Source organism: Ischnura elegans, chromosome 8, assembly GCF_921293095.1.
Source record: "Ischnura elegans chromosome 8, ioIscEleg1.1, whole genome shotgun sequence".
Lineage (NCBI taxonomy): Eukaryota > Metazoa > Arthropoda > Insecta > Odonata > Coenagrionidae > Ischnura > Ischnura elegans.
In genome coordinates this window covers 8,556,889-8,570,748 of record NC_060253.1, presented here as the reverse complement: position 1 = coordinate 8,570,748, position 13,860 = coordinate 8,556,889, and the positions used below count along the sequence as shown (strand labels likewise).

The 13,860-nt window shown below is 39.8% G+C and overlaps 1 protein-coding gene across 1 annotated transcript in view; it reads left to right on the top strand.

The window, feature by feature from the left end:
- The window catches only part of LOC124164057, a 111,015-nt gene that overhangs the window by 84,112 nt on the left and 13,043 nt on the right, over window positions 1–13,860 (top strand). The window contains exons 11-14 of the mRNA XM_046541226.1: window positions 6,641–6,930; window positions 10,474–10,872; window positions 12,778–12,933; window positions 13,352–13,496. Of these exons, the coding sequence (XP_046397182.1) occupies window positions 6,641–6,930; window positions 10,474–10,872; window positions 12,778–12,933; window positions 13,352–13,496 (990 nt within the window). The remainder of the gene's footprint in view (window positions 1–6,640; window positions 6,931–10,473; window positions 10,873–12,777; window positions 12,934–13,351; window positions 13,497–13,860) is intronic.

Genomic DNA, 13,860 nt, shown 5'->3' with positions numbered 1-13,860 from the left:
ATCAAAAATCTTAAACGCTCTCGTGATAAAACGTGAACTTGCGCTAAGTACACACGAAATGTCTATCATTTTACGCATATTCATATTATTGCTTGCCTCAAATCTTCTTTTTTGTTTATATATTATTCGAAATCCATTGCTGTGCAATGGCCAAAAGTATTACTCGTCATTGGGTTAAGATAGCCGGCCTACCGAAGTAATTTATCTCGTCTCCTTAACAGAATAATAATGAATAATTTAGATCGTTAATTATAAGCGTGGGGCTAGTAGAAATGAGTTTTTTTCAGCAATACGGTTTGAGACGTATTTTTGCCGTCATAGGTAATCGGGCGATTGACTTCCAGGTAGAGAGTCTACGCTAAAGCCTTCAAGGTCATCGGTATTCACGGGGGAGAAATGGAGCGGTGGCCGAGTGGCGCATGAATAGCATCAACACATAAAAGGTTCCGCTATAGAGTCTCAAACACAATGGCTTCGTTCCCTCCCCGCAGTCGTATGCCTTCTACGTCTCAGGAATACAGTTCAGCAGTGGAAGGTGATATAGATAGAGCCATGCAGAGTAAAAACCAAGGGAATATGACAAAAAATAGGAATGCGTGTAGAAAATCAAGAATTTATCAAGAAAAACTATAAACCTAGAAGAGGAATTGAAAGAGGTCAATTGCTTTGAAAATGGAGAACGTCAAAGCGATATTGCTCGGAAGTTTAAACGCACGAAGCCTTATTCTGAATAAAGACGAAGTTAAAACATCAGTGACCTCAGCCGCACCAACTTCAGCCAAGCGGTCTACACATACGGAAAGTTCATAGTGAATCAGTACAAAAAGACGAGAGTGGTAATCGCTCCGAGACATTTAGTGAAAGCTCCGGTTGGTTCCAGAATTTAAACGGCAAGCAGGTATTTTCAGTGCGGCGATATCAGGTGAATCTGCAAGTGTTGATAGCGCAGTCACCGCAACATTTTCTGATGAACTCCAAGCTGTGATTGAAAGTGGCTCCTTTCCCCCTCAACCAGTTTTTAGTGTTGACGAGACGATATTGTTTTGGAAAAGAATGCAATCTCGTTCATTCATTTTCAGGGAAGGAAACCTGGGTCAGGTTTCAAGGCATTTAAAGACTGTTTCACGTAGCTGCTATAATGACTCGGAGGACTTCAAATTAAAATGATTTATCATTCTTTAACTCCGCTAGCTATGAAATGGCATTCAAAGTAGCATTTTCCTGTCATTTCTATGAGCGACAAAAGGGCCTGGGTGACATAATAGTTGTTTTTAGACAAGTTTGAAAAATCGTCAACTGCCGGCAACGCATTACGATCCCCTGAGATAGCAGATGTTAGCCCACCCGCACGACAGGAGGGAATTTAAAAAGCACGTAAGAATTATTTTTAACGTGAATAAAAGTCTTCAAATGCGTGCATACTATGTTTAAAGATGTTTTAAACTATAAACATTTATACAAATAATGTTTACTAAGGCTATTTATGGGAATATATATGTTTTAGAGGAAATTCAATACCCAAGACCTATGCTACCAGGAACGCATCCCTATCTTCCCTATGTTAAAACGCTCTCGTATAACGCAAATTCGTATAGCGCAAAGACCCCAAGGAACGCAAACCCTTGCGCTATACGAGACATGGGTGTAGTTACGCTGTAGGGAGTTATTCTTCTTCCAGAAATTCATTGCGACGCATTTTTCCAAATTTAATTCTAACTGCCAAGCATCGCACCAAGCTTGGATAGCAGCAAGGTCATTCGTTAGTTCATCTATATCTTTGCTGGAACGGATTTCTCTGTAAACTACAGCGTCGTCTGCAAATAATCGTAACTTACTGTGTACTACTTCGCCAATGTCGTTGCGTATGCTGCGCATTTATATAAAGAAGGAATAGGAGTGGGCCTATGACACTACCCTGAGGAACGCCAGAAGTGACTCTAACCTCATTGGAGACTGCACCGTCTAATACTACTCTTTGGACGCGGTCGCTCCAAAATTCTCTTATCCAGGAAATGACATCTTCGTCTAGGCCATAAGATTTCAGTTTCATTATCAACTTTCCGTGGGGTACTTTATCAAATGCCTTTTTGAAATCAAGAATAATCGCGTCTACTGGAATGCTGTCTTCCCCGGAGACTAAAATATCGTGGGCGAAAAGCGCTAACTGAGTTTCGCACGATCTGCTTTTCCTGAATCCTTGTTGAGTTCCCATTAATAAGTTTTGCGCGTCTAGGTGTTTCATTACCGAGCTGACTACGATGTGTTCAAGGACTTTGCAAGAGATGGACGTTAAAGATATCGGCCTGTAATTAGATGGCTGTTCCTTGTCTCCACTTTTAAATATTGGCGTTAAATATTAATGACCATATCCGTGGACTAATTGCTCATTCGTGTTTCACCACCAAACGTTTCCCCCCCTTAAAAAATCGTGGTTTTGCGACTTTAATAAGACCTTTGCAACAAATCGTTTGTAAAAAAAAGATGAACTAGATAAAAACCACCGCCGTTCAGCGATAGAGGCATTTAATTATACAGTTGTGGGCCTGTAGTTGTATTCGTCGACGGCTTCGTCTTCGCTAATATTTTTATCGCACACGGGTGTTAACCGTACACCATGAAATAGGCCTTTGCCTATGTTCGCCATAGTCATTGATAGCGTGAGGCCCAGCGTGTGTTCTAGAGGAGGGTGGATGTCGGTTAAGGACAGAAGGAACATCTGGTTACGACGCTGAAAAGGTAGTCAGATGTGACTACAGAGTCAAATGCCCCAGTAAACAGTGGCGCAGCGAGGGGGGGGATTTTGGGGTTAAACCGCCCCCCCCCCCCCAGAGCTCCGAGAATTTTTAAAGTTTAATCCATTTTACTTAATTCGACTAGTAGTACTTATACGATAAAGTAAGGATTATAAAAATATTCCTCAGAAGGCCGTAAACCTTAACATTTTGAACCAATTATCTTAAATTTTTCCGAGGGAGGTACCCCGCACCTCTAGCTTCCCCTGGTGGGTATTCCATACCCCCTACCTCCCCAGTATTAGTTGTGCCTAAAACCCCCCCATAGCCTCAATTCCTAGCTGCGCCCCTGCCAGTGGCTATGCCTGATAGGAGTTGAATTTCAACAAATGAATAAGCGCGTTAAAATTCCATAGCTATGCTACGTCCTCTGGACCTCGTGCTATGTGTTGCGAAGTTTTAAGATGAGAAAAATGTCCACAATGTGTGTGCACCATGAAATCATCCGTCTCGGAGACTTGATCCGTGTAGTCTCTGGCTCTTTGCACGATGCTTTACCCACTACATCACCGGGACGATTGAACCCTCAGGCAGTTTCAATTCCCAATATGTAGGGCGTGTTCACAGTGGCGGATACGTATGGGGGCGCAGGGGTGCGGGCCCCCCAATAGGGTAGTTTCCTTCATCAAAGAAAACGAAAGGCATTGATTGCGATTCGTTAACCACCATTAGCGTATTCATATGATACAAATTATTTGGTTTTAGAAATACCGGTTTAGACGAATGGCAAGAGTCAATTTTTATCCTCATTTGAAAAAGGCCAGATTGGCGCCCATGCGATGCCACTCCACGTGACGTCACAGGGACCTAGTTTCTATACGAGTAGATAGGAGTTGTACATAATCTGAGATTACCAATGCATGCATGAGGCACAGAGCTCAGGGGAACATGTCTTAATAATCACCTATTAAAACTGCCTAAGGTCGGAAAGTTTTCTTCGTTTGATAAGGTATTCATAATCCTTATTTAAGCCAAGCGCTACCAGCTAGCATGGTACTCTGCTACCTGCGAGCATCCTGCGTCGTATCAGCGCTCAAAGCCTCGCCCCAAGGTCACCTCACTTGCGGCAGCGGGAACCAGAACGACGTCACATGGAGTTTTACCCGGCATTCATACTTAGCCGTCGCGTTTTCGCGCGCTTGACAATTTTCACTTTTCATTTAATCGCGAAAAATAGATATCGTCATTTAAAAATATAAAAGCGTGAAATACGTACTCCAGGAGAAATAATCTTTCGATTTAGGCAATAAAAAATAATAGGAAACCACCCTATTGCCCGCATTGCAGAACCAATTTGTAACTTTTTTATATTATAATATAACATTATCTTGAGTACACGTAAACTCAGTTTAAATACAACTATTTTAAATTTTGCAGGTAATTTGTTTATTTTTCATTACGATAAAAGTATCGGTAGCTCACAATATCTTTTGCGCCCCCCCCCCCCCCCCCCCAATCCTTGAGTTGCGCCAATGCGTCACTGCGTGTTCACAAATGTCCCGAGTTCTAGGTGAGCCGTGGGTGAATCATACTTCGGAGAATGTGGGGAAGTATGATCTATTGCGCGATGTCATAATGCGACAGATATAATTATTTCCCCGATTTAAGGGACATATAGATCTTAAAACTCCCGGTTGTGAGAGAGCATTACGAGGGCAAAATTTTGGAAGACGGACGTCTTTAGGCAGATACTGAACTGGCCGCTTTTTGACGCCAAGCAGCTTTGCTTTTATTTTTTCCTCCATTGTACCTGATGATGACCTAGCGGTTCAAACGCGTGGTACCAAAGTAAAACTTGAGGAAAAATGCAGTATCTCGTTATGTATTTGGAGATATTAGGATACCTTTTCTACTCTGCTGCGAGGTAATCACCTTCATCGCAATAATCGTACTAATTTTTAAAACTCACCCGACGCTCTCTCAAAAGAAAGCTGCCGAGTGCTTACCTTGAAATTCATATCTTGTAATTCAAAGAGTATTTTGCAGGGCTACTTCACATCCAACCATGCCATTTTGGCAGAAATGTGTGAAGCATAGCAATATATTGAAATTTAGGGGAGAAATATTTAATTGTGAGTCGTAGTCGGTTTAATGATGTAATATGAAAAGGAGTATGAAAACCATCACAACCTACATAAATTCTGAAAATTATCCTCCACTCAATGCTCCATCTTATAGGTATAGTTATTTTGCAATGTTGATGCTGCAGATCAGTGGCGCAGCGAGGGGGGGGGTTTTGGGGGATAAACCCCCCCCCCAGCGCTCAGAGAAATTTTTAAGTTTAATCCATTTTACTTATTTGGATCAGTATTACTTATAGAATAGAGTTAGGATTTATCAAATATCCCCTAGGAAGCCGTAAAACTCGCCATTTTGAACCATTATTCTTCTAATTTTTCTGGAGGAGGGCCCCCGCATCTCCTGCTTACCCTGTTGGGTATGCAACACCCCCACACCCGCAAGTATTAGTCGCGCCTAAAACCTAGCCTTAATTAGCCTTAATTCCTAGCTGCGCCCCTGCTGCAGAGGATGTGGAAGTAGTTAAATATAGATAAATGTATATTGGTTTAGGGAGTTTTTCGGGTTACATGAGCCTTCAAAAGATGCACCATAAACGAAAAAGACGGCCTAAAAACCCGTCCTAAAAATCCTAATACCTAAAAATCCCACTTTCAGTATCAAAAATCCCAAAATTTTGTCAGGGGAGGAGACCCCCCTTTGCCCTGGCGTGTGGCGTGTGTTTTCCATACATCCCGGAGGGGCCCCGAAATCTTTAGTAAGCCGCCCTCCCCCGCGCATTTCAAAGTTCTGACTAAGCTACTGTTCAGAACACATTGTATCTCTTTATGCACGCAGGGATGCTGACTTACAAAAAATATTGGGGGGGCCCAAACTGTGGATGTTGCTCCGGGAAATTTTATAAGTAGTGTGTTTTAAGTTTTTTTTAAGCATTTTAGAAGAGTCGTATGATCAACATTAAAATCCTTATAACTCGAATCTCGATATCTGGACACTCCGGGGAAAATCGACAAGCTTGACAAATTTTTTCTTCACACCCATAACGAATTTTTGAGGTGGCTCGGGCCCCCTCAGGCCCCGTAGAGTGCAGGCGCCACTGTATGCACGCAATCATGATAATCAATGAACTACCAAAATATACCGCGAAAACGGTTCTGGTTCACAGAGGTTCACACCCATGATTATGGAAAATTGCAACTATATATTTTATTTCAATAAACAATTGAAGTCTCCTTTGATTTATCGCACGTTGTCTCTTAAAGTGGTCTCCCTCCGCTTTTCGCTTGCGATTTACCCGACTGTCGAGACTTTTAGGCACACATCTCTAAAAGGCCGTTTTACACGGGGCACGGAATTGCGCAGGCTAGAGCTGCATTAATTCCTTAAATGGCGTTGAATTGCGCGAGCGCATGAACGAAATTAGAACAGGGGCTATTTTGCCGTCTCGCATCCACGCATTCTCGCATGTGTTCTAGCAATTCACCGCTTTACACGACGCAATTTTGACTGCGCCTTTAAGGCCGGTTTACACGGTAGACGGAATTGCGCAATCTGACGTACGTGCGAAGACGCAATCAATATTGCGTCGTGTAAAGCGGTGAATTGCTAGAACACATGCGAGAATGCGTGGATGCGAGACGGCAAAATAGCCCCTATTCTAATTTCGTTCATGCATTCGCGCAATTCCGCGCCATTTTAGAAATTAATGCAGCTCTAACCTGCGCAATTCCGTGCCCTGTGTAAAACGGCCTTAACAAACTCCACTGCATTTTTCCTTGTCTCCGCTCTTTTTCCTCCTAATATTTCTTCGAATTCTTTTTGTGTTTCAGCTGCGATAGACAATGCTGGCATTGAACCGGTGCTACAGATTCTGGACCACGCAGGACTACCCAGAAAACTCCCCATGGATGCTTCGACCGTCTTCAATGCCTCTTACTCGTTCCCCATTATGTCGCCGGAGGGCCTTTTGATCTACCAGAAGCCCAAGAAGTCGAGCCTGAGTGCCGAGTTGCGGTGGTTGGTACCCCTGGTTGGGTGCAAAAGGGTGCTGGGCAAGGATCCTCTCATTGGCTTCGGGGTCCTCCCGCACCCGCTCAACAGGACGGCCAATGTGCTCTCGGTAAGTTGATAGAAACAACACATCTTTGGATCTCATATTCTTTTTTTACTTATCTTGACCTCGTTTAATTCATGTTAGAATATTTCTTGGAGTGTAGGTCAACGTATGTTATGAAAAAAAGGTTTTAGCCAACGTTTCTTTTTTTTTTAAACCATCATCAGGGCTTAACTTTGTACATATTAATTGATATATTATATGATATATATTAATTGATACATATGTATTGATATTACCTACACTCCAAGAAATATTATAACATGATCTCATATTCTTTCGATTTTGCTTGGCTCGAGTGCTTAGAAGCGATGACATATTAAAAACAAAGAGGGGGGATGCCAAAAAAATAAAAACAATGGCACAATTCCTTAATGACATGGCAAAATCATTCCAACATTCACTCAACCAAACCCAAAACACTCAACTGACACCGCCATGGATCTACACAGACAACCCACACTACAAATACTCGAGATCCAAAACAGCAATTACACGCCCAAAACAATAAAACAAAAAATATAGCCACATGAAACAATACCGCCACACACAACATAAAAACGCCAAAACGTCGATTACCAGAAACGGCTGAGCACCGAGTGAATAACTGTTAGCAGTTACCGAATCTAGCGTAGCGTAGCGTTAGCTGAGCGAGGAAGAGGAACTTAAGGCTAGATGGCGATATTTGGTGGAACTTAATGACAGGAAACATAGTAAAAGATAAACTGTTTCATGTTCCTCAGAAGATTACTTAACCGACCCAGATTTCGACTTTACACGATGTCATTTTCAATGGTGTAAGTGTAGGTGACATAGTTGAGGAAGAAAAAGGAAAAGAACAGAATATGTAATTGGTTTTGCAAAACTAACTTCTGGTGAAGGTTGTAAATTAGCTTAAACGTTGGCTAACAACTGTTTTGCATTGTATTTATGACCTAAATTCCAAGAACTATTTTATCATTGATATTTCGGTAAATACGAATATTGATATCCGAGGAAAGCAAAAAGGGAATTTCGTTATTTATTGTGAATCGAAAAGGGAAGTACAAAGCGTGGTTTCCTTCATCAAAGAAAACGAAAGGCATTGATTGGGATTCGTTACCCACAATTAGTGTATTCATAATATACAAATTGTTTGGTTTTAGATATCCCAGTTTAGACGAATGCTAATGCTTAATTTTAACCTCAATTGAAAAAGGACTCCTTCCACAAACATTTCTCGTCTGAGACTCATCGCACGCCTCGCGGGTCAAAGGGAGCACATGGCACTTTTCACGGGTAGCCCACTGCTCACCTTATCACGCCGCTGAGTGGTCCCAAATCGAAAAAAGCTGGCCAAAATTAATAACGCCTTAATTTTATCTAAAATAGAAACAAAAGTGGAAGTCCCTCACTGATTTTGATCGTCTGAATCTGATTTTGGCGTCATGTTTACGATATCTCTTCATTTTAACATTTTTTGAGCTGTTATTATTTAAACTATTTTTAGAAAATCTCGATATAGATATCATTGCGATTGGCGATAACTTGGTGTTCATGCAGAGCTAAAAACAGTGTAATTTTAAGGTAAAAGATGTATAAATTGTAGTTAAAACCCATTATAGAATTTGTGACAAATTTTAGAATTGGTGAGATTCGAACCCGCGACCATCATCATAGTCGGTGAGATACCAAAATCGAAATAAATACTCACACTCACTCATTTTTGGCTTCCATGTATTTGATAAGTCACATTAGATGAAATAAAATGACTGATATTAAGAACATTAAGGAAAATAGTGTTCGAATTGCAATCAAATCGCTTTCATATATCACAAAAACGAATTTTAAAAGAATCGTCGTCCGATGTCACCCCATCGGACTCATTGTCGCTCTGCGAATCACTTAAAATTAGCAAATTTTCACCTCACCTGATTGGCTGACATCGTTTTTTGTAACTCCTGATGTGATTAAAATGTATGATTCAGATATTTAAAGGAGTCTTCGAAAGATATCATCATAATTTAACATTCTTGAGGATTTTCTTTTACGCTGCTCTCGGAATTTCCTCATGTCTATGTTCCTGGCCTCCAATACTTCCTCCGTTAAAACTTCAATTGTAAGAAGGGATTCTTTGGATTCTGTTCCATGTATTAGCACTTTGTGTGTCATGAGCAGCATATAATACCAACCATAATCGATGTGCAGCTCAGCTATTTCCATCCAATACTGACTGAAGGCTTCATACTTTATCTCATCGCCGCAGGATAGAGATTTTAATATCATTGAAGGTCTATGGATAAGTCTTTCATCGATACCTGTCGTGAAAATTGCAAATCACATTAATAATTACATTTCATACACATAAAGCATTTGTTCGTAGATTTTTCAAAATTATGGAAACGGTTCCAATATTTCTTACTTATTGATTATAATTTTATATTTACACGTAATTTCATCTTGTCTGAAATGAAATCCTGAATTAAAACTCCACTTTTAAAAATATGATGATTGATATTAATGAATGATTATTTTTACCCACTGATATATTCGCCGTCTGTGCGTACACAGTAATCATTTGCACTCACTAGATAACACCGCGCAATCTTTTCCATGTTCACCAACGTGAGGTATCGATGTGACGGCGCGATGCTTACCAGTAAGAAACACAAACAGGAGCATTTTAAAAATACATCACTAAGGGAGAAACTCCCCTGCCTGCCGCTTGTTTTTGACTTTGGTTTTTAGATGACTGACTCACGCTGAAAACCAATGCCACTCAGTTCCCCTTGGACTCGCGACCGGGGAAGAGGATAAGAGGATCCCTAAGATAAGAAGTTTGTGTAAGAGACGCATCCCCATTTTCGGCCGCAATTTCTGGGAAAAAAGGTGCGCCTCTTACACGCGCCTATACGGTACTTTTTAGAATCCTTTAAGTCGCAATCTTTATCAGTCTTCAGTGAACGTGTTCCACCCAAACTTAATGATGATTATATGTTCTTGAATGGTGAACAGGCCGCAAGTATGCAAGCTTTATCTTCATATGCGTATGCGTATGAGTTTTCAGGTCCATTTTCATTGCGCCCATAAAGTCCAAGCTCGGATTCGTAACCTTGCTACGGGTGCTCCTGAGCACTCTGCTAGAAGTGACGTCAGCTGTGCTTGCATCAGATTTGGATATTTTCAGCGGGTGTATTTACTAATTTCATCAAAATAGCCCCCAGTGTACCCTGGCATAGTCTTTGACAAGTTGAGAGAGATGTAATCAATGGTTTGAGGCAGGGTCAGATCCAGTATTTCTTTCTAGGGGGGCCAAGCAAGGCCATATCCAGGATTTTGTTCTGGGGGAGGCACAAGGATATCTTGTAATAGAAAAAGGACGCAATGATAGTGGGACCATATTAAAAATCTTGCATATTTTTAAGGGTCTGGGGGGGGGCACGTGGCCCCATGCCCCCCTCCCCAGACCCTTAAACCCCCCCCTAGATCTGCCTATGGTTTGAGGCATCACAAATTCATTAAATGACAATAATTTTTGTTTTTCCCCACTTGTTTGATGGGAAAGCATAGGTTGCTTCGCCCAGCATGAGGTCTCCGTTGCCGGAAAACGAGGTGACCAATGGAGGAAGAAGGAGAAGATGGCGGATGGAGTGGCAGGAGCAGCCGTTGTGGTCTAGAGGGCGCTACAACACGAGGCTCCGGGATCATCACTCGTCGTGGAAGTGGAGGAAAAGCAGCGAGGATGAGGAGAAGGGGAAGGAGGATGCGTCCACCAACTATCGCGCCTTGTACATGGAGAGCATGGTGAAGCTGTTGGAGCTCTGGGATGCCTTGAAAAATGTAACGCTTGATCCCGCTGTGGTCATTGATTACATTTCCATGTACCGCTCGGGCTCCAGTGGTGGAAAGTCTGGAGCTTTGAAGGATCACGTGCAACAAATTGATGCTCTGCAGGGAGCTGTGTACAAGGTGAGTGCATTTATGTAACTACTTTCATGTTCGTAACACTGTTTTGTAGCTTTAGTTATATTCATAGTATATATTTGCCTTGGAATGATTTGCCATAACAGGTAAAAGACAGTGTATCGCAGGAAATATTTAAGAAAAGGATTGTCACCCACTTTTATTCTTGTTACCCATGAACACTGATCATGTAATTTATTAATCATTTATCTGCTCATTGATGTGATTAATACCTATTGTTGTGTTAGAGGTAGTAATCTAGTTCTTGTTTCTTTTGTTAAGCTAAATTTCCTTTTTTACGGTTGTGTTATTTATTTCTTGGTACATATGTTCAATGTTCGTTTTTCTGTTAGAAAAAGAAATTATTCTTTTCCAGTTTTACTATGTTAATTGTACTGCTCACCACTTTAACAATTTCTATGTTCCAAAGGAGTTAAAACTCCTAGAGCAATAAATGAGTTAATTCTTACTATATTATATTTCATTCATTTCGTGAATACGCACAGAGCATATGGGATCTGAAATGGAAGGATGAAAATCGAATGATGAAGGGAATGAAAGAATGAAGGATGATCAATGAAAATTTGGAGTTAATTCTGTGAAACACTAACTTCAAATTGATTTTTTAAGGAGAGCAGATGTAATTTTATTAAAATCAAAAAAGTAGAGGAGGAAATTGGCGTTACATTCAGAGGATTACATATTTGGAGGAGTTTCCTTGATTTTACATGACTTTGCAATTGCATCCACAAATGACCAGCTGGGAGATATTATTTTACATTTATATTTCCCTAAGTGTGTTCTGTTCACATTTTTGGTACTTTCACTTCATAGAAAAACCAAGTTCTTACTAAGTGATTCCCTACTCATAGTTCCTAGAAATTCTATTTTTCCATTTTAGGTTAGCATTACCTTTCAGAATTTGTTACTCAAATGATTTTTCTTCGATTCTTCCTTTCCTGACCATTTTTGCAAGAGTACATCCCATTTTTTCCAGTTTTGGGTGGTTATACATTCCAGAATATTGTTCATCCACATAATTTTACTTGCCTTCACCAGGATTTCTTCAAGAACATCAACTTCCTATTTTCCAGTTATGATATTTTATCATTCCTTTGTAATTCTTCCAATTACCCACCTTTGTGCGTGGAATTCAGTAGAATAACAAAATGTTGTGCATGATTTTGTTTCCGCTCTGCACCTTTGCATTCATAGCAGTTTCAATGTGCTCATCCATCACACCTTCTCCATTATATCTCCTCTTCTGTCTTTAGCCATAACATACCTTTTCAAAAATGTGTGAAATTTTTTATGAGAATTTGTCCCAATTTGTCTACTTCCCACATAGCACAAATACGTCTCGGATACATCTCGAATATCACATGTTAGGTCTCAGAGACATTCTGAGAGCTTCAGGGACATCTCTGAGACTTCTCTGAGATGTCACTATGTCCAAAATCATGGCCTATGAGATGTCTTACGAGTCGTCTCAGATAAGTCTCTGAGATGTCTTATCAGAGTTTATACTATGGTATGCTTAAAAATGTAGGCAAAGAATAATTAAATGCAAATTATACAGTTATGGCCTACTTATTACGATCATTTTTAGCGACAAATTTTTGATGGATAACCTTTTGAAAATCAGAAACCCATATTAAATGTCGTGATTTTAATAATCAAAACTGAGGATTTGCAACAAAAAATATGTATGGAAGGCATTGATGGCGATTAAATACTTATTTTTTATTCCTGAATATCTCGCAATTACATCTCTGAGACATACGCAATATTCGAGAAATTCGAGACCATAGTGAGACGTCTCGGAGAGGTTCGTTGCTATGTGGGTTCCTTGGATGTGATGAAGGGCAGTAAAATGAACTGATCAATTTCTTTTTTTATTGAATAATTCAGCTTTTCATGGACTCGCTTCAAGAAGACATAAACATTATGTCAGAATTCTCTTCTGGGGAAGATAGGCGACCACCATTTGATGAAATCCACGTGAATGATTTGCAGAGGCTGACTGACGAGGCTGCGTACAGTGCGAATCCTAATCCTAATTTACGCGTAAGTTGTGAAAATTGGTTTCCGTTTGATTCATCATGCCAGTGTTGGCCATCGATTCTTTTATAAAGATGAATACAAACCATGGATAATGATGGGCCAAAATTGTTAAGGGATCTGCATCATTTTCAGTCAACCATGTTTTTGAACTTTTTCTATTTTTAATTGGAAAATGATTATTTTGAGCTTGGCATTGGAATGTGCAATAATTGCTGCAGAAAAAATTTTTCTCCAGTGAAAATTTTGCATGCCTATTAATTTTCTTAAGAATTAAATAACAAAAACATATCAATGCAAATCTTGTCTGATTTATCAATTGAGCATATGTATACCCTATCATTTTTATTGTAATTGCATTCATTGGCATGTACTTCTGTATCATTTAATATTTTGTTCTCAATTTTTTTGATGATGTTTCCAGATAGAATGGCGGATATACTTTAACTTGATGTTTGAAAACAGCAATGTCACTCTGGACTTTGACACTGACCTAATTGTTGTTCAAAACATAAATTATCTGAAGAATGTTGCCAAACTGTTAGCCAACACCTCTCCCATGGTTTTAGGTGAGTTTCATCAAATTTGTTTTTGTAGTTTTTGATACATAGGTAATTGGCTCTGGTTAGATGTTCTAGGCTAGTTAAAATCTACAACATGTAACAAGCTGAAAAATTCAAGTCTCCAAATAAATAGTTGCTCAAATGCTGTACATATACTTACCCATAAAATTTGCTAGAACTGACAGATGGAATAATTAATGGGCAAAGAGCTAGAAAACAAATATTTTATGGCAATATTTAAGAGAAAAGGAAAATTTTTATGACTGAATTCAGTTTGTTTTAAACTTAAGTTTTGCTTTCGATTGCCAAATTATCAAATTGTTTAAATTAAAGAAGAGAAATACCAACTGGACTGCTTTTTTTTTTTTTT